At 46.6% G+C, this 21,748-nt stretch overlaps 1 protein-coding gene across 3 annotated transcripts in view; it reads right to left on the minus strand.

The window, feature by feature from the left end:
• The window catches only part of MATN4 (matrilin 4), a 32,174-nt gene that overhangs the window by 9,667 nt on the left and 759 nt on the right, over nucleotides 1–21,748 (minus strand). For 2 of the 3 annotated variants that reach the window (XM_026656822.1, XM_026656821.2), the window contains exons 2-3: nucleotides 6,034–6,151; nucleotides 2,544–3,113 (exon numbers count right to left, since the gene is read on the minus strand). In XM_026656822.1, coding sequence (XP_026512607.1) covers nucleotides 2,544–3,113; nucleotides 6,034–6,109 — 646 coding nt within the window. In that variant the 5' untranslated portion in view covers nucleotides 6,110–6,151. Of the gene's footprint in view, nucleotides 1–2,543; nucleotides 3,114–6,033; nucleotides 6,152–7,045; nucleotides 7,168–21,748 lie in introns of those variants that run through there. The other variant, XM_024201995.3, reaches the window with a different exon arrangement.

Raw genomic sequence — 21,748 nt, forward strand, 5'->3', positions numbered from 1 at the left:
CACTCGCCCACCACAGGGGCAACATGACAGCTGCTACCAGCACACTGCTGAAACTCCTCTGGGTCCTTAACAGCCCCACAAGTTAGTGATTATTTCTTGCCAGAGTTCTCCACGTTACTGATGCTGCACAGTGCTAGTTGTTTAGGATTTCTTCAGCTAAACACAGTCTTGGGTCTCTGGAACTTGCGACAAAGGATCTAAGAAATGTTCAAATCTCAGCTCACATCCCAGAGCTGGGAAAACCCACAGACCTAATAAGATTCAGGGCTTGTCTACATGGAGATTTACCCCAGCTTAACTAACAGTGTGACTTTACACTGATATAGTTAAACCAGTGCAAAAGTCTGGGTGAATGCCTTAATTTCGGTTTAAGAACATAAGAACAGCCATACTGGGTCAGACCAATGGTCCATCTAACCCAGTATCTTGTCTTCCAACAATAGCCAATGCCAGATGCTTCAAAGGGAATGAACAAAACAGGGCAATCATCAAGTGATCCATCCCCTGTCATCCTGTCAATGGCAGCATCTGGCAATCAGAGGCCTGGGGACACCCAGAGCTGAGGTTGCATCCCTGACCATCTTGGCTAGTAGTCATCAATGGACCTATCCGCCATGAACATATCTAATTCTTTTTTGAATCCAATAATAGTTTTGGCCTTCACAACATCCCCTGGCAATGAGTTCCACAGGTTGACTGTGCCATGTGTGAAGAAGTACTTCCTTAAACCAGGCTTACTTTGGTTTAGGGAGGCAGTGTGGCCTAGCAGATAAAGCACCAGTGACTCAGAAGACTGGCTTCTATTCCTGACTCTGCCACTGGCCTGCTAGATGACCATGGGCAAGTCACCTTCTTTGTCAAGTGCTTTGAGATGTGCTGCTGGTAGGGATGTGTAAGAGCTGGGTATTATTAGCAGTAGCGGTTTAAGCTGAGTAGATAACGGCTTCAGCTAACTGCAATATGCCACTCTTCATTCAAAATAAGTGTTGACATGAGCATTTCCCCCGGTTTAACTTAACCAGTGCATGGTTGTGCATAGACAAGGCTTCAGATTTGGCCACGGATGGGACAGCAAGCTGTGGGGGCCAGACACTAGTTCACAGAGGCTTCAAGTTTCCCACAAAGAAAAGCTGACTGTGTCCTTTTGTCCTTTCACTGAACAGTCACCTTAGAAGTTGCAACCAAGGTCACAGCAACTGGCTGCAACACAAACTCCTGGGCAAAGACCCCAAGGCTCAGTATTGTCTGTCGGCACAGGAGGGGCAACCAGGCACCAGCCTTTACAATTACTGAGCTGATGCAGTGCAAAGCAGCTTGCGGTGGAAACAGGCCTCCCCTCTTCAGGCCAAGGCCAACAAGGTGATTGCAAAGAAGTGATACCAGGCCAGGCTTTATTAAATACAGATGCACAGACAGTGGCATATGGCAACTGCTCAGAGTTACTGCACTGCGCGTGTAGTCCACCGGGTAGCTGGACAGGAAATCTGCCCATCCAGAACAACATGAGGCAAGCAAGATTCCAAACCTTGCCAAAGGCCTCTCACATTTCTCAGCTCTATGACCCCGCCCATCCCTTCAATTTGGGGGAAGCCAGCTCTATGTTTCTGTGATCTCACGTCCATACTGTCACTTGTGCCGCTTCCCCCCAGCCTCAGCAAATGCAGCTCAGACATACTACATAGGGCAGATCTAGGTAAGCAAGTGTGCTGGCTTATGAACTGTTTGGAAACAATTAAGGGAAAGGGCGAGAAAAAGGGAGACTCCCCTTAAAGAGTCACTGTCAAGGAGTCTGGCATGAGTGTTATCTCCTCATTGTCTGTAGCAGCTTCTCAGGAGCGTCAGCATCACAACATTTCCCCTTCTGCACTACCCTTGGCAAATGTTGCTCCCCGACAGCTCAGTTCTTATACAGTAGAAGCTGACTTAGCAATGGGCTGGTTTTGATCTCTTAGGGCATGGTTTGAAGGCCACTGAAGTCAACAGAAGGAGCCCGGGATGCTGACACAGGTGTGCTAGCAGCCAGGGTCCAGCTCTGTGCACACCTGAAAGACACAGGTCTTCACTCAAGCCTTTTTATGAACAGGTATCGTGCAGACAGATGCACTGTGAGCTTCCTGCGCACAGATCAGCCAATGCACCTCAGTCCTGACCCTGCATCAGTGCCTGCTCTTCCTGTCCTGTTCCCCTCAACTGCATGGGCAATGCACCTTAGTCCTGACACTGCAGCGCCTCCAGCTATCCCAGTCCTAGGCACCAACACTCAGTTCTTTAACCCCACCTTTAGAGTTCTCTCTGCTTCTCCAGAAGTGGATTTCTCCTGAGCACAGAATAACAGCTGCTCTGAATTGCGCCGGGGTTTTGTGAGGTGGGGGAGACACCCCAGGCTCACTGCACCCATGATCTCAGCAAGGCTCCAGAGGCGAAAGGCAGGAGCAGCTGCCACTCCCAACCACCGCCCAGCTCATGTTTCATTCTGACCCTCCACATCTGGGTGGTCTGGTCCCACAGCAGGCTGTGGCTAGGGTTCTGTCCCCTTCACTCACCACACAGCTTGTCCTGGAACTGTTTGCCGAACTGCTGGATGAGATCAAAAGACTCCACCAGGAAGACGTGCTCCTCCAGAGGGTGGGAGGCCATGGCCCGCAAGGAGTTCATGTCTGCCCGCTGGACGCCCACGGCATAGATCTCAATGCCAGCACCCCGTGCCTGTGCCGCCACCTCCGTCACACGGTCCTGGGGCCGCCCGTCTGTCACGATGACGGCCACACGAGGGATCTTCTTGTGCAGCGGGCGTGCTCCCTCCTGGACGGTGAAGGCCAGGTTCATGGCATACTGGATGGCTAGCCCCGTCATGGTGCCCTGGGCCAGTGGCACAATGCTGTTGATGGCCTTCTCCATGTCAGCCCGCTTGAAGAAGGTCTTGAGGGAGAAGATGTTCTGCACCTGGCTGGAGTACTGGATTACTCCCACCCGTGTGGCGTTGGGCCCCACCTCCAGGTTCTGGATGATGTCGATCAGGAACCGCCGCATGGTCTCGAACTCGAAGGGGCGCACGCTGCGCGAGCTGTCGATCACGAACACAATGTCCAGGGGGCCGGTCTTACATTTCACTGCTGGAGGAGGAGAAAGCAAAGAGCTGGTTGGATCTCCCTGCCTTTCTGTGTTTGGGGGAGTGGGAGATAGACGTGGGGGGCACAGGAATTTTTCCTTCCCCTTCGGGCAACTTTACAGTCCCCCCAACTGGGCCAGGCTGCATAGCAAGAGCCCCAGCAGGTGTGACGAGGGGAGGGGGTGAAAGATCAGGCCTGGTGCAGCCCCTCTTATCTTTGGGAGGGGGTAACAGTTCCATGCAGATAGCAGGAGTCACAGAAGACCTGGATCAAAATACAGACCGAGTCTGGAGCTCCTCTGAGCTCCATTACCACAGAGCTGGGTGAGAGGGAACCTCGGCAGAGGCTGGAGATGGATGTACCAGACTGGGAGAAAAAAAGAGGGCAAGACATGCCGTCAGTCCCATTATCTGGGGCCCTGGGAAGGTTCAAACTTGCCTTTGGCTCACTGAGCCCCCCAGCCCAGGAATGACATAGAGTCCTCGACTGCCTCAATGCCATGCGGGGCCCTGAGTGAGCTCAGGGAATGATGGATTCCCAGCAGCGGCTTTCTTGCTGCATCCTGAACAGAATGGACATTCAGGTGTTAACAACACCCCCCATTGCTCATGACAGCATGGCGGGTGGGCGGGGGCCACAATATTGGCTCATGCTTCAGAGACACCTGAAATCCTTCCGCTCAGTGTTTCACTCTCTCCTGATGGCTGGGGGTCTCCCCAGTGCAGCCCTCTGGGACAGACCCTCATTTCTGAAGGAAGTTCTAAGCCAGGGGTAGGCAACCTATGGCACGCGTGCCAAAGGCAGCATGCGAGCTGATTTTCAGTGGCACTCACACTTCCCGGGTCCTGGCCACCGGTCCGGGGGGCTCTGCATTTTAATTTAATTTTAAATAAAGCTTCTTAAACATTTTAAAAACCTTATTTACTTTACATACAACAATAGTTTAGTTATATATTATAGACTTATAGAAAGAGACCTTCTAAAAACGTTTAAATGTATTACTGGCACACGAAACCTTAAATTAGAGTGAATAAATGAAGACTCGGCACACCACTTCTGAAAGGTTGCCAACCCCTGTTCTAAGCTTTCCTGGCTGAGCTCGCAGGGAAGTTTCTGTCCCTTCATCTGAGGCCCCAAACTCTCCTCCCAGCATTTGCAGCCAACAGTCTGAGGGCTGTGATTTGGGCTAGCGGAGGAATGTAAATAAGACAGGCCCGGTAGAGCCAACACAAGGGCACAGGCCTGGGCAGCCCAGATGGACTGGCACCCATGAGGCGCCAGTCGGGGCACATGGGACTCACACGTACAGAAGATGCTCCCAGGCCCTCTCCTAAAACCCAAGCCCTGCCTATTCCAGAGATAGTCGGAAACAGGAAGACCAATCTGCAGCCACTAGGGTCCCTGTGGGTCGCACAGAACTCGCCTCCCCCTGCCTTCAAATTTCAACTCCCTCTCAGCTGAGTCCTCTGGGCCTGCTGCTTTCCCCTTTAGGGTGGTGCTGCCAGAACAGTCATGTAGTGAGGATTCCAAGCAAGAGCCCTCCCTCCCTGTCAACTTCAAGTAGAGGTTAACCCCTGTCAGGCTATCAGTTATTAACCCTATTCTGTTCCAAGGAGGCTATAATTTGGCTGCAGACTCTCCTGTCTATCTATCTATCTGCTTGTGCCCAAGCATTTTATAATATTTTGGGGGGAAATCAAACCAGTCCAGTCTTTCCTGACTCCCTGCTGTGAGAGGTCATGTTAAGGAGCGGCCCTGAGATCTCTGCACCAGCTCATGGAGTCATGGTATATAAAAGTATATTACGACACTTGTGTATCTGTGCTCTCACAACGGATGAGGCATCACAACCCTCTACAAGGGCACCGCCTCGGAGCAGTTCATGTGTGTGTATAAGATGGCCTTGCTCTTTAGCAGCTGCAGTTCACATACAATAAAAGGTTCCACAAGCAGGCTTCATGATTCCTTCTAGAGCAAGCATTAAATAGTAATAGCATTAAATAGTACCACTGTGGGTTAATTATTTATTCCCCTCTAAGTCCAACATTGCCTGGATTTTTATCATGTTTTGCAGGCTCCTGTTTTTCAGGCATAAAATGAGACATACTTCTTAAGAAGAAGCCCACAATGGAGGAGCCATGTCAAATGGTCCCAAGTCCCCTTTTGCACCTAATCTGTGCCTGCAAACAGGAGCAGGGTGTTTTGCACATACAACGGCGGTGAGTGTGTGTTTGGTTTGCCTGTTACACGAGCCTTGGAGAATCTGACCCTAAATATTAAACAAACACATGAAGTCCCCATGTCTGCTGCCCAGAATCAACAGTGCAATCTTTAAGTGCCTGGACATCTTTGATATGTGCCCATCTGGTCTCTCCATTTAGAGTCTTTGCTACTCCTAAAACTGGAACTAATTTAGCAGCCTCGGCCTACTGAAAGCTCAGGATGGAGTTTTCACACCTCGGGCACATGCTGCAGTGGGACTGGCAAGGGAGTTCCGCACTCACCTAGGCCTTGCTCTTGGAGTTTGCTTGTCTCCTTTAACTACTGCTACTCTATTAGGAACTGTGGGGTCAAAGACTGAGGAATCCAAAGAGTTCTTCATGGTTTTTCTCTTAGTGCTCAGCTCATTTATAGTCAGATTCTGTTGGCTGATGGGTTTGGAAGCAAGAGCTAACGATTTATGGTAACCATAGACAGGGCCGCCCAGAGGGGGGGGCAAGTGGGGCAATTTGCCCCAGGCCCCAGGCCCCACAGGGGCCCCCGAAATTGCTTTACTCCAGGCCCCCTGAATCCTCTGGGCGGCCCTGACCACAGACTCTAGCTAACTGTAGGGGGTATCTATTACTCTGACTTACACACTTGCACATCAGCCAGGGCTTTGGCTCCTTGCTTATAATTTGCACAGCTTTGGCCCGCTGCTCACCTGCAGGCTTTGGTCTGGCTTCTAAGGTCGTTAAGATGAGCAGGAGGAGAGGAACGGCAAGTAGCAGCTTCATCATTCAGCTCCAAGAGCACGCAGCCTCTGGAGGTTAGAAGGTTCACTGCAAGGAGAAGACAGGAAATCACAATGCTATTCTGGGATGTTTATAAGGCAAATATGAACATATCTGGGAACCAGAAAGACAGCAATAGTCACTGTCCTGGTCCAGGGTGAATGATCCAAAATACCAACCCACAGGGGTCTAAATGGATGCACCAGCATTTTAAAAAGATCTCTGAATGGCAATTATGGGAGAATTCAAGCCAGTGACAGGAGTAGGGAAGGGAGAGCCAGCCAAAGACCAACAACAAAAGTTAAGGATGAGATTTCCAAAGACTAGGTGATTCAGACACCCAATTCCATTTCATTTTAAACGGGAACTGGATGCCCAAATCCCTTGGTCAGCTTTGAATACTTCAGCCTAGAGCACCAGTAGTTGCAAACCAGCACCCTAAATTCCTCTTGATACATGGGTGAGTTTTCCCTTTTGTGGTTTAGCAACATCATTGCAGTTAAATTTCATTACAGTTGGTGATGACGCATCAAACAGAAAGAGTTCAGTTTGATTTGCAAACAGTGGGCTGAGCTGGCAGTCAGACAAGCCTTATTGTATAAACTGGGCAGATCTGATTTATAGCCAAACACTCTCATACCCGGTTGCACCACAGCCCTCTTTAGCACACAGAGGAGCAGGATGCCTGTATCAGGGAAAGTGAGACAGTAGTTATCTAGTCACCTTCTCTTGCCATAGATCACCAGACTGGACTGAGGGACACTGGCTATGTACTGAGCACTCATGAATGAAATGCCAGCCCAGCCAGGACAGGGCCCCATGTGCTAGGTGCTGTACAAACAGAGTAAATCACACTCCCTGCCTTAAAGAGCAATGGCCATCAGTTTGTGCCTACAATCCTTCCCCACAGAATCCAGCGACCTGTCTGCAGAGAGATGTTACCTTATTGAACCTTCAGTGTTTTGCAGCTGTTTCTTCCCGAGATAATTCCTTGGTTGCATCCTCTGTGCTCCAATATTTATTTTATTTGTCTGATGTAGATCGCTGCGTGTTTGGGCTCTTAGGGGGAAAGACATTTAGTTTGTTTTTTCAAAACCTCAGGATGTCACGTCCACCCCCACTTCTCCCCTCCCTGGTTATGAGTTCTTCACTGCATTTGCCTGTCTCCCTTTGGGGATCCTTATTTATTTGTTTGCTTTTATTAATGCACCAACCAATGATTAGGCACCAATCATGGTGCAGTATGAGTAAAATAAATGAATACTACTAATGGCCACCGCCAAACAATAGTGCTTTATGCTGGGTGAAAGCTAAATAGGGAGCAATTATATAGGTACTCTCAGAATAACTTGATTCTCCCCCTCCCCCTTTATGGATTTGCACAGTGAAACTCAAACTCTGCTCTAGCCCTGAATCTTTAAATGCACAATGGAGCCCTTTGTGCTGAGGTCTCTGCGGGCAGGACATTCCATCCAAGAGGAGGCGAGGAGACCCCACATTCCCAAACACACAGGCCAATATGGGAGAGCAGCTCATAGCCCAGACATGTCCACAGGAGTGCTGCAAATGGCCATTAAAATTCAAATTGCAGCACAACCCAAAGCAAGGAATGCAGCCAGAGCAAAGCAACGGGAGGGAGGGAGAAAGGTACCACAGCAAAGGGTCTGGACCGTGCCAGGTCTGGTGCGGTTTGTTTGCATGTTATCTGATTCGGAGCAAGGGGAAGGAAATAACAGGCACGTCTCCGGAAATATCACCTTAAGGAGATAAAATAGAGGTTTTAAGGCACCATCTCTTTGGAATACAAACGAATTGATTGTGTAAGTCACTTCAGCCCCTGAAGTTGAACCAGCAGTCTCTCTGTCTTTTGCTCAGATTTGGGATAAATCCTTATTATGCGATTGCTTTAGAGAGAGGAAGGTCGGTCAGAATAAGTTTTAAAGATCATTTAGACCTGTAATTCGTTGCCAGCGGCGGCAGATATGTCACTGGCATTGCTTGGAGCTACAGCCAGGGCACCAGAGGATCACACTCCAAGACTGGTGTCATCTGGAGTCACAGAATGTTAAGCTACAACATGGTATTGAACTAAGGCACTTCAGAAATGACAGGTTTCCAAAGACATGGACCATGCCAAAGGTGGTGTTGGTCTGGGTCAATCTGTAAATCAGGCGATGAAGCCATTATCTGGAAGATGATCTCCCTGCCTTATGATTAAAGGAAAACTTCATTACGGTGAGGGTGAGATTCTATTCTCTTCATCTAATTACCAAGAAAACAAAATCACTACAAAAATATTTAGGGCCTAGATTTTCAGGAATGCCGGCATACTTTCAAGTATGCAAAATAGGTGCGTATTCGCATGCCCTAATTTCTGCAGACATTTACCTGGATCATAATTGCAGTTGCAATAACTGGCCATGCAAATATCCTTAGAGTCAACCTGTGAAGAGTAGGACTGAGAGAGCTGTCTTTCCCTTTAGAGCCCTCATGGTTCCTATACCAGTCCACACCTCCAGGACAAAAACCAACCACAAACTTCCTGCAGCTAAGAAGATTCTTCCTACTTATGTTACTTCATAATTCTTTCAAAGAGTCCTGTGGCACCTTATAGACTAACAGACATATTGGAGCATGAGGTTTCGTGGGTGAATACCCACTTCTTCGGATGCACTTCTTCGTGGGTATTCACCCACGAAAGCTCATGCTCCAATACGTCTGTTAGTCTATAAGGTGCCACAGGACTCTTTGCTGCTTTTACAGATCCAGATTAACACGGCTACCCCTCTGATACTTCATAATTCTTGTTTATGAGGACACCTTTTTACTGTTTGATACCTTCCTCTGAATCATTTGGCTCTGGCCTCTGTTGGAAACAGGGTATCAGAATAGATGGTACATTGATTTCATTCTGTAGGGCAGTTCCTATTCTCCACCTTGGAAATCAGTCTCTTCAAATTGTTGTGGGGCAAATTAGATTTATGGCCCCAAGCTGGAAAATATCGTTAATAAGCTATCTCCCTGTGAGAGAGGCAGCACCATTTACGGAGTCAAGATTATAAAAAACCAATTTTTTCAGTAAGTCGTTTTAAGAATAATCATCAGTAAATATTTATTTAGCGCTCTAAGGTTGCAGTCATAACTAATCACTTGAGTGTTCATTTAACCACCAACTGGTAATATACAATCCCTGAATCAATCTCTTGTAAGGAAGCAGGCCCAGTTAGTAGATTTAAAGCTGTATCCTTAACACTGTCTCCAATTCTGGTGTCCACACTTCAGAAAGGATGTTGAAAAACTGGAAAGGACTGAAAGTCAGAAAAGAGCGACAAGAATGATTTGAGATCTGGAAAATATACTGTGAAGTGAGAGACTTAAGAGGCTCAATCTGTTTAGTTTAACCAAGAAACTGTTGAGTTGACTTGATCACGGTCTGTAAGCACCTACACAGGGAAGAGAGTTCTGATAGTAGCAGGCACTTTAATCTATCGAAAAGGGCACAATGAGATCCAATGGTTGGAAGCTAAAGCTAGACAAATTCAGACTAGAAACAAGGCACAAGTTTTTAGCAGTGAGCATAATTAAGCACTCGAACAACGTACCTAGGGATGTAGTGGATTCTCCATCACTTGAAGTCTCTAAATCAAGATTAGATACCTTTCTAAAAGAAATGCTATAGATCAACCAGAAGTTATGGGCTTGGTGGAGGAATTACTTGGTGAGGTTCTCTGGCTTGTGTTATGCAAGACATGAGATTAGAAGATCATAATGATCCCTCCTGCCCTTAAAATCTAGGATGTGATGAATCTTTCTGAACAATGCAAGTTTGCTTGCAGCTTGGAATGCATATTCCTGAAATGTGCAGTATGAAGGTATTAAATTATCACATCACGCTAGTCACCCGCCTTCTTTGACACAGGCTGACACAGTTTAGTGGCACTTGCTCTGATGCAGCTAAACATCTGCAAGTGAAATAGTCTGCAGGAAACACTTGCTCCCCAACAAAATCTGTTTCATTTCACCCCTTTTTAACAGATTTGTTTTCCAGAGGTATTTTTCTGGGAAAAAGCAGTTGCTAACCACAAAATATTTCTAGGCAGCTGTGCCATGCATAACATTTCTGTAGGTTTCTAGAGTCCACGCCTTACTCCAGTGGCAGGCTGGCATGGAGCCTAGGTTTGTCGGTGTCCGGGTAACTTCAAAGCCAGCACAGACAGAAGAATGAACTGTAAGGGAGAGAAACTAACAAAAAACGGTTGGGGATTTTTTTATATCCTCTTAATTCTTTAATAATTCTTAAAGTTCCACTGGGCTGGAAGAGGTTAATGTCTGCCTGGGGGGGGTCTGTGTAACAATAATGCATGCCGCATCCCAGTCATGACATCAGGCATTACCGCATACTGACCCTGCAGCACCGCTTATACTGCCTGATGCCATGATTAGGATAGCAGCATCAGCTCAGAGACGGCGCATCTGTCCCAGCTGTTGACATGCCATGCCATGCACCCATGACAGCCCACAGGGTGACCCCGGTCATTTCTTCATTCCTCCCTCCCAGGGGAGAGGTGGGATTTGCCCGCTGGGCTGTGCCTGTTTGACTCTCTCTCCCTTCTCTGTTTTGCCCCGTCTCCCTCTGCCACCACTGCTGTTTGTCTGGCAGAGGCGGGAGACGTGTGGGAAGCACACAGCTGGGAAACAGGTGCTGAAAGGAAGAGCAAATACTGGGCAGGACTGAAAAATTAGGAAATAATCAGGAGACCTTGGCGATAACAACTCAGTTATAAAGTGAAAGAGATACAGGCAGGGTGTGATTGTTCAAGGTAAAGGCTGCTGGGAGCTGTTCCAGCACCACAGGGTGATAGGGACCTCGGCTCAGGCTAAGGAGACAAAAAGGTTTCCAAAACAAGAGGGGTGCCAAGATAGAAGTTCTTTGACTTTCAGAGCGGCACAAGGACATAAATAATCAGCTGCTTTGCACTGGGCAGAAGGATGCCTCAACCTGGTGGTTGATACGTGAGCAAAAGAGGGCAGCACAGGAAAAGTACGCAACGGAAGTGTAGATGTTGACGCCAGACTCCTCTCAACTCACAGAGCGATCACAGGCTAGGAGGCCTCCCCCACTTCACGATGGATCCCCCAGGGCAAACAGGTATGTCATGCTGCTGCTTCCACACACGCTGGCACATCCGAGCACAGTGCCAACTCTCTTGCATTGCTCTCTGCTCAGATTGCCTCCGTCTGTCTGTCTGGATTATCTGCCAAATCCTGACTCTCAGGAAAAACAGCAGCTTCAGATTTCAGTGTGGCCTCCTTGGCAATTTGTTTCCTAGCTACAGGTTAATAGAAACGTTTGGAATATTCTACTTCTGACCCATAATCACAGGTCGGGGATCTGAAAGCCCTGGGGATGCAGATCAGCTCTGTATTCCAGTTGCTATCATAGGCTGGGAGGGTTTTGCCTATTGGACTGTATGTGAGAGTGAGTGGGTGGATGAGAGAGGGGATGGAAGTCGCAGGGGGCTGAAGCACTTTCGCAGACTGAGAAAAATCTCTGACCCCGGTGTCTTAGGCAGAGAAATGGATTCTGGATTAGACCCCGGGAATCACAGCCATTTCACTTGGACTTGCCATGGTGTTCCTGTGACTCACACAGCTTGTCTGCATTTCTGGGATTTCTGCTGCTTTACTCAACAACCCCAGGAGCAAACAAGTCTCAGACTCAGAACGGCGTGTTCCACCTGCTAAAATGACAATAGCAAAGATGACCAGATTGAGATCAAGGGCCAGAGGAGAGTGGGGCATATCCCCAAGGGTCTGTGATTGGGTGCCAGTCAGTCTTAAAGTACACATGAGAAAGACTTTTTGGAAAGTTGGTGGAGGACCAACATGAAACTAGAAAGTTTCATGAGCTGCTCCAGTACCACCTGGTATGTACACAGGGGACAAGAATAATAATTAGAGCTGGTTGGAAAAATTCCAACTAAACATCGTTTTGTCAGAATTTGCCCATTTGGAGAAACTGAAACGTGCCACAGAGACTGTCCGATTTTGCCAAAGTTCTGATGGAACCCAGGCAGGGTTCCAATGGAGGCCTGGCTGCCAGGCAGGTTTTGAAGGCAGGTTTTGCTGGGGAGTCCAAGCTTCTAAGGTCTGCAGCTCTGGGGCAGCCAGCTCTGTGGACTGTCACAGGGCTGGGGAGGATCTCCTGTGGTCCATAGCAATCCACCAAGTGGACTGCCCCAGAGCCGGGATTCCATTCCCTTGGTGAAGAATTTTGAAGTATTTGGTTTTCGTTCCTAATCAGAACAAAACCAACTTGTGGCCTATCTAAATGCTCCATGCGAGGGAACTGCCTGTCTGCACCCCGCTCTAGTAGACATAATAATACTGTGGTCTTTTACAAAGCATTGTATCCACAGATCTGAAAGCAGGGTGGGTCGGTAATCATCCCCCCCATTGCACAGAGAGGGAAGCTACACCACAGAGGTGATTTGCCAAGGTCACACAGCGGGTCCGTGGCAAAGCCTGGAAGCCAGGTCTCCTGGTTCCCACAGAGCAACCTCTAGTTGAGGCGTCATTAGATCAGTCAGGCTGCAGAGCCGGGGTGTGCAGACTACTCAGCTGATTTTTGACTCATGCCAGGGTGGGCTTTGTATCCATATTCCTCCCTGGTTGGCTACATTATGCCCACACTTAGCAACACTAACAGCACACTGAGCATGGAAGCTGGCGTAGGGACCAACCAAAACAAGTCACAAGCATCTTCATTCTTCAGTGGCTTTCAGGTGTGCTCACTGCACAAAGAAAAGGGAAAACCGAACAGTCACACAGTACCCTTCCCACAGGGAAAACCCTGTACTCCCTGGATGCAGACACCTGGCCTTTCTCAAGCAGTTTCTCCTTCTGCTTTGCAAGAAGCTGTTCTTATAGCGTTCCCTGCCTCTCCCCCTCATCCCCCAAGTTTGATGGAGCCATTTCTCCCCAGCCCTGCTTCATCATTTCCCCTGAGCCCCTGCATGAGTGTGAGCAAAGGGTTAACCCCTTTCTTAGTGGAAATTAGTGCTCTGCCCCCTGAAACACACACTATTATTCAGCTATTTCCTTCCCACTCTGGCCTAATAACCCTACACACAAATACGTGCCATGTGCGAAACTAAAAATGGGCAGCTCCTCCATTCCTGAGGATCCTGGGAGGAGGCAGGGGAGAGGCAATTTAAGCAGCTGGCTGAGGGGTGAACATTCTCATGACAAGAGATCAGTTACATATTGGGTAGAGCTGCTGGGCAGGATGAGCACAGCACCATTGTACTGTGCCTTTGGCAATGCTAGCTCCCCACGAATGCGCTGGGATTGTAGACTCCTCGGGGCAGTGACTTCTTTTTGTTCTGTGTTTGTACAGCACCTAGCGTAATGGGACCCTGGTCTGTGACTGAGGCCCCTAGATGCTACCATAATACAATAATAATGGGCCAGTCCTGGTTTAATGGAGGGGTGACGCTTTTCTATGTTGCATTAAATTCCAGTTCTTTTCACTAGTGGGGAAGCAAATCCCAGTTCTTTCTAATGTTTTGGGACTTATTTTTATCCTCCAAGACCCAAATTTTACACACACACGCTGTGACGGGTTGGATCACAGAAACCCCCTTGGGAGCTGCCACCCAATGTACCAAGACTACCCCGGCTTCTGTTTTCCCTGCCAGCTCAGGACTCCAGCACCCTGTCTTGCTGAATTAGACACTCCAGTCCACTTCAACACAGACCCAGGGTCTGAATCACTTGTCCCAAAGCTGCAAGTTTACCTGAAAACAGCTCACAGAAGTGTGCTTGTCTTTAGCACTCAGCTGCCCAACTCCCAATGGGGTCTAACCCAGATAAATCCGTTTTACCCTGCATAAAGCTTATGCAGGGCAAACTCATAAATTGTTCGCCCTCTATAACACTGATAGAGAGATATGCACAGTTGTTTGCTCCCCCAGGTATTAATACATACTCTGAGTAAATTACTAAATAAAAAGTGATTTTATTAAATACAGACAGTAGGATTTAAGTGGTTCAAAGTAGTAACAGACAGAACAAAGTAAGTCACCAAGTCAAATAAAATAAAATGCGCAAATCTATGTCTAATCAAACCAAATACAGATAAGTTCCTCACCAGTTCCAGAATGCTCCCTTTTACAGGCTAATCTCCTTCTAGCCTGGGTCCAGCAATCTCTCACAACCCCTGTAGTTACTGTCCTTTGTTTCAGTTTCCTCCAAGTATCCTGGGGGGGTGGAGAGGCTCCTTCTTTAGCCAGCTGAAGACAAAATGGAGGGGTCTCCCTCAGGTTTAAATAGACTCTCTCTTGTGGGTGGAGACCCCCCTCCCCCCTCCTATGCAAAGTCCAGCTCCAAGATGGAGTTCTGGAGTCACCTGGGCAAGTCACATGTCCCTGCATGACTCAGTCTTTACAGGCTGAAGCCATTGTCCACATGGTATCTTGCATGTCTCCAGGAAGACTTCTTATGTGGATTGGAGCATTCCAAGATGCATTGTCCCCCAAGTGTTTCCTGATCAGGTACTTAATCTGGCGAATTCCTTCCTAAAGAAGCTGACCAAATGCCTCCCAAAGCTTACTTAGAAACCAAGCAAGCATACAGCCCATATTCTTAACCTCAAGTAGAAAATGATATATATATGTACAAATAAGATGAATAGATATAGTAGACCATAACCTTTACGGAGATATGTTACCTGGCACAGGCAGCACAAAACACATTCCGGTTATGTCATACATACATTTATAAGCACCCCCCCATAAAGCCTTATGGGGTACACTGTCACACCCTCCCCCTGAACTTACTGCCAGAGACTTGGACACTGTCCATGGCGGAGGCAGTACCTGTAAAATTTTTGTTTGTTTTTGGTCACACTCCCTTTCAGTACCTTGAAACCATATGATGTCACTCCTAGGGGTTCTAGCCCGTTTGGGGGTTCCTGGTCCCCAGATGCTTGCAAACAGGTAGGGATGTAGTATTGCTAACAGAACACTGTCACACACGCATCTTATGTGTAACAGTAACTCACAGCTTTGCAGGACTCCTTTGCAGTAGCATGGTAAAAGAGGCTGGGGTTTAACGTTGCCTTCCCCACCAGCTGTGCTTAGTTCACACAGCTGGAGACTTATGTAAACCAAGAGAAAGAAAAAGACAGAACAGTAGCTACAGCAGGTGTCTGCTCCTCTCTGTTGTGCTGTGGGTGTCTGAGAGCAAAGATGAGATCAGCAAATGGTTCTCATTAGGTCAGTGATTATTCTTCCATATCCTCTGGCTGGACACCCCATCCCAAACCAGGCAAGTCTCGGCAAAGGACTCTTTATAGTAAGAAGTGCTGCCAGGCATTCCAGGTATATCTATAGAGACTGCACTTGCCCTGTTGCCAGACATTCCAGGTACTTCCTGACATTATACTGGCATGTAAAGAGGACGACCAGCAACCAAAGGGTTGGACGCTTCCTGTTTGTACATACAAAAGCGCCTGCCCTGCAGTGCAACATTCGCAACTTCACCTAGTACCTTCAGACAAGGAAGAAACTGAACACTAGAGCTGGCTGGAAAAGGGAATTTCTGTCCTGCAGGAAATTCCAACATTTCAAAGCTGTTTTCATTCCGAATTAGGAACAAAATGGCAAAATTCTGAACTTAGCACAGAACTGAAATTCTGAAACATATCAGTCTGGAAACATCCAAATGTTTCATTTCAATCATGTTAAATCATTTCATTCTGATGATGTCAAAATAGTGTAATATAATATTAAATATAATGTTAAATGTAATATAGCATATTAACATTCATATAATCTGCTTCTGTTTTGCTGGGTTATTAATTTCATTTTTCGGGTTTATTTTTAGCAATTTTTGCATTTTATGTAGATATCCAAAAATTGGGAGTTTCAAGGCTCTCTTTGTATATACTGTAATGAATAATGTATATACCATACATTACTCAGTATGGTAGTATATAACGTCATGCATAATCTCTTTGCAATGCTCCCTAGAGCACTTTAATGTAGTACTCTTTCAAACAACGCACTTGGGAACCTTTAGTGCACACCAGCAGGAGCTATATGGACCAATTTATGTGCAACACCTTAGTGCACTTTAGAAACCACGCTCCTGTAGCCTGCATTACTGCTCCATCTAACTAGAACAGGTTTGTCTACTCAAGCTGTGAAGCATACTCCCAGCTGTAGGGTAGATGTGCCCACAGAGGCACATAATGGAAACACTCAGCAGATGTCTCTACAATTCCACAAAGCAGGATTTAAATCCCTGCTGAGAAGCATTTGACTTGAACCTCAGACGAATTTGAAATCAGCCCTGGTTTGACTCTGATCTGCATGTGTGAACCAGCTGTACTTTGTGCTAACTCGACTTGTGTTCACAAAGTTCTCATCAGAGCTGCATGCAAACTTTTCTGCTGCATCCGGGAATCCAGGAATATTCTGAGGCTGCTCCTCATGTTCTCCAGAGAGTTTTGACACCAAACTGGGTTCTCCAGGAAAAATCACATAGTAATTCCAATATAGCCACAAGTCCTCTATCTGGTTTGTGCAAACCTATAGTAAACTTGAACCTCTCCTCTTAACTTTACAATTGGGAAAAGGGTTCTCTTGAGCCCAAGCCTTTCCAAATATCAGGACTTGCAAATCTATGTGAAATGCTTCTGCCATACAAAATGGCATCTTGACTTGTGCTAAGGAGCTCATTGGAAAATGACCAAGGTTCCTAACACACCCAGCTGTTAGACCCAGCAGAACTGAACAAAACAGTTCACATGAGCATCTAGGGAAGTATGTGAAGTTTGGGTCTGAAAGATGCAGTTCCCTCCAACCTGAGATACCAGCTTCTCTGCAACCCAAAGGGACAATCTTGCAGCTCCACCACATCCCACCTTTAAAATAAAATCCTTAGCTAGGAACAGCAACCCTTCCATGAACTGTAGCTCCTGTGTCACCAGTCAACCACTTACACCTCACCCTGCCTTCAGTCTCCTGAAGGTACAAACTAGTCTTCTCCTCCAAGTCCTTATTTCTAAATGCAAAAACATGAAAAATGGCCTCATGCTTTTAAATAGTGAATTTATACGGATTTGGATGTGTTATACTGATCATGTACAGTGTTTAAGAGAATATACCCTTGAAAAGATAGGTCACTGGGGTCAAAAAAAGAGAAAGAAGCTTAGATATTAAGATATTAGGTGCCTTACGATATGATAGATAGATTCTACAAATTTATTCTGCGTGGGGAAGAAAACCCAACATACTCCACTAATGGATTTAGACAGCTCATCAAGCACACCAAAATCCCACCACTGAAGAGGGGAAAGATAGTCCTATGGTAGTCCAGTAGTAGCCTGAGTCTTGGAAGACCAGCATTCAATTCCCTGCTCTGTCACAGACTTCCCATGTGAGCTTGGGCAAGTCACTTAGCATCTCCATGCCTCAGTTTACCATCTGTAAATTGGAGTAATAGCACTTCTCCATCTTGCAAGAGGTGTTACGAGGATAAAAGCATTCAAGATAATAAGATGCTTAAATTTATTGTGGAAAGAGTGGTCCATATAAGTATCTACTTATAGGGGCATTTTAGCAATTTTCTCCCATCACACACACACACCTCTGCTTGACAGAAGAGGCTCACCAGACCCCAGGGAAATAGAAACCCAAGAACAGGAGCATTATTTTTGCCTGCTCCTACAATATTGCATTTAGAGATGGAATACAATATTTTGTCATTTTACTGTGAGCTTATTAAAGTTAAAACTGAAACAAGATGCTCTACAATTTTATCCTGACCAAAAAAAAACCACAAATGTAGTCTGTGTAGCATATTTTATGCACATTTCTATACTATTCCCTGTTTTAACCAGGCTATTTTTAGAACCTTATCTTGCCAAGACTGGAAAGGGAAAAGAACCCTTCTAACCACTAAAAATGTTACATGACACTGAAAGCTATGTCTGTGTTGCAAATATCTACAGAGGGCCAATTCTTCCAGCGCCAGCAGCAGGTAACAAAGAAGTGTGAATGCTGGATTTCAGTGACTGACCTCTGAATGAAATCCTTATGCCAGCTCTGATTAAAATCTGGGCGAGTTCACATTAAGTGGATTGAACCCAGATGTTCCAGCTGCTACCATATGGCCAGAGGTGGAGATAAAGTTATTACATTAGATAATTATTACTGTCAACAAGTCAAATGGGCAGCTCAGCCCTGTACCATTCCCAGGTGATGCTTGTGTTTGACTTTTGGTATAAAGAGGCTAGTCAGTTTCTCTGGAAACAGCAGATTTCCAACAAGTTTCTCTAAAAACACAACTGAATTATTTTCACAAACATTTTTTCCCTCTTAATTACTCAGACTAGCATCTGGTCATCATTCATTCACACATGCACTACATTGCACCTCATCCTTCATATGTTTCAGCCCTGTTCATTCAAACATTTGTAAAATTTCATTTTATGATTTTTCGGGTTTTAACAAGGGAGAGGCATTGTTCAGAAATCTAACAAAGGGGCCCCTATTGGAAACCTTTAAACGATTTAAGCAAAGATTTCCCTTGAAAACTTCCAACTCCTGCTGGAAACCTCCAGGGAAATACTGTATTAGGAGCAATCACAGCACTAGGCCCGTCTAGGACCACAAACTGCCTGCAAGTGCACCCTAGTTAGCGCCAACAAAAGCATCTTTAAAGGCAACTCCCAAGCTCCAGCCTGTCTAATCTGATTACATGTTTTTTAATTCTTCCTTTTCGTGGAATTTATGAAAGTGTTTGAATAACATTTCCAGCTGAATGCAGTAATGGCCTGTCTGCTTAGACACCAAGTGTCATTTTACCAAAATTACCAAAATCTTCTGCATGCCTTCCAGATGCAGAAGATCCATTCACTTCACTGAGCCATGCTCTGAGAGAAGAATATCAGAGTTGAAAGTTACCAGGTAGATCTGAGAGCAGGATTTTGCTCTGGGTTTTTGCACAAATCAAAGGCAAATCTAATGACATCCCAGAATGGACCATTCGGACCCGCTTCTGAAACTCAATTTGTAACGGTAGTTCTGAACTACATGTTCAGTGCCTATTATTAATTCTTCTTATTATTACAAAATCTGTTCGTTATCAAAGGCTCCTCTATAAGGTAAGGAGAAGCTTCTGCAGGGATAGGGTGACCAGATGTCCCGATTTTATAGGGACAGTCCTGATTTTTGGGTCTTTTTCTTATATAGGTTCCTATTACCCCCCCATCCCCTGTTCCGATTTTTCACATTTGCTGTCTGGTCACCCTATGCAGGGAACTTTAGTGTAACAACTTTAGTCCACATGCAACTGGGGCTCAAATGAGGCAGAAGTCCCACTGGCTTTCTTAGTGCGTGAATAGGCCCTACATTCTCAATATTAAACTGATACATTTCCTGGCAGCTGTGGCCCAAGTAAACCTATATTAGTCTCAGGAGCTCGTCCCCCATGTCACTTTATATATGTGGTAGGCTCCTTTCAAATTACACTGTTCTTTTGCACGCTAGCCTCCTAATGAATCCCCAATGATTTCTGCACCATCACAAATGCTGCCCTTGCTCCATGCTGCACAATGGGAAAAAGCAAATAACTTCATGTTCTACATCTGCTTAATTTGGTTTAGTTCAGATTATTGCATATTAGCACAGATACTACGAATGTATAACAGTCTAATTTTCCAAACGAATTAGCTGCATAATTGCTCTTGTGAAATGTACACATAACTGAATACCTAATTCTCCTGCATAATTATCATGATTGCATGCTTATGCAAATATATATAATTACCATCTGCCTTTGCAATTATCCAGTTTGCATGTATGAGTGCAGTAACAGTGCAAACAAATTAAGAGCACAATTATGTGCATATCTTGTTAGACAATCCAGACATTCTAATGCTTGGTATGCTACATCACGGCATGTATATGAGTTTGTATACCTCATTGTCAAATCAGATTCTGGATAGTATCTGCAGGAACTTTCCTAATACAGGCAGATGGTGAACATGCAGTGTAAAATCAGTCACCCACACAATTGGGAACAGCTTACTGGAGCATAATCTCCAATGTGGATATAAAGAGAGCTGAAAAGTATTCCAGAGACAGAGTGGGTCCCCCACATTATTCCTAAATTGCAACATACAGATTTTTGAGCATGCTCAGTTATTCCCAGTACCACATCCCCAGCACAGAACACTCCACATAGGAAGGAAAGAGTGGGGGGGCCTGGACTGCTGCAGTTTAGATCTGAACCTGGGTGGAGAGCATAGGGTGGGCAGGCAGAGAAGAAAGTTGATTCTTGGCATGCCGAGGTCTCAGGGGAAACAGGCAAAAGCTGTGCAGGGCATGTCCCTTCCTTCCTTCTCTCTGGTTTTTCTTCACACAGTATTCCCACTGACCAGGTACTTCATTCTTCGGATCTTTGCATCCTTTCTTTCTTCTCACTCAGGCAGTTTTTAATGCAGGAGAGATGCTGGGACTCTGCTCCTTCTGAGCTCTGGGGCCAGGACTTGGCTTCTGGGAGACTCACCTCTCACCTCTTCTCAGTGATGCCTCCAGACCTGGCCTTTGGGAGCTCCTGCTCCCTTTGACCATGGTGTTAGATCTCAGATCCCATGAGTTCCTTCTACCTCTGAACACCTGGGAGCACCAGCTTCCTATGAGCCTCTCCTTGAGCTTGGCTCCCGTGGGCTTCTGCACCCTCCAAGTGGCATGCCAGGTCTCAGCCCCTGTGAGTTCCCACAGCCTCTGAGCACCATGCCCAGTCTCAGCTGTCTGCGAGCACCATTCCATGTCTTGGCTCCTGAGAGCTTCTGCTCCGCCAAGCACCATTCAGGGGCTCAGCTCCTCTGAGAATTATTTGGACTAACTCTTTATAAACTTCCCAGCGTTCCTGGGTGTCAGACTGAGCAGAGGGGTTGCAACGGCTGGGGTCTCTGATCAAGCAGACAGCAGCTCCTACATTTTACAGGCACGTGGGGGAGTGGAGAGGACTGAGCTAAAAGCGAATTTTCTTCCTAAGACATACCTCTCTATCACCTCTCCCATACCATTCCCCTGACACCATGCACAAGTGCCCACTATGCTGCTGGTGCTATACAAACAACTCATCATCACACCATCCTCTCTGTGTCCGGCCTGATTCTTAGCCCAGTCCATTACATCCAACACCTACCAACAAGACAAAGACGTGGACAGCTCATGTACCCTGACAAGCAGTTAGCTGGGAAGTGGGGTAGTAGGGAACATGCTGGATGGGGAACCCTTGTGGTAGTGCTTACGAGTCCCAGACATGGCACAGGACCCCTTTTGTGCTAGGTGCTGTACAAACACAGAACAAAAATACAGTTGCTGCCCCAAAGAACTTAGAGTCTAGTTGTTTCCTTCTGGCTGGAGAAGGAGGCAGGGCCACTTGGAGTGGGCAGCTCCTAGCGGGCAAGAAGGGTTTTGCACTGGAAGGGGCCAAAGGCGTGGGGACCTTTGGGCACAGGGAGCCCTTATTGCTCCCCTCTGGCTGGCAAGGGGCATTGGGGTGGGGAGCTCCTAGGGGGTTCAGGATCATTCAGGGGACACTGCATTGGAGAGACGCAGGGGG

This window comes from Terrapene carolina, unplaced genomic scaffold (genome assembly GCF_002925995.2).
Source record: "Terrapene carolina triunguis isolate 2854851 unplaced genomic scaffold, T_m_triunguis-2.0 Scaffold233, whole genome shotgun sequence".
NCBI classification, from domain to species: Eukaryota; Metazoa; Chordata; order Testudines; family Emydidae; genus Terrapene; species Terrapene triunguis.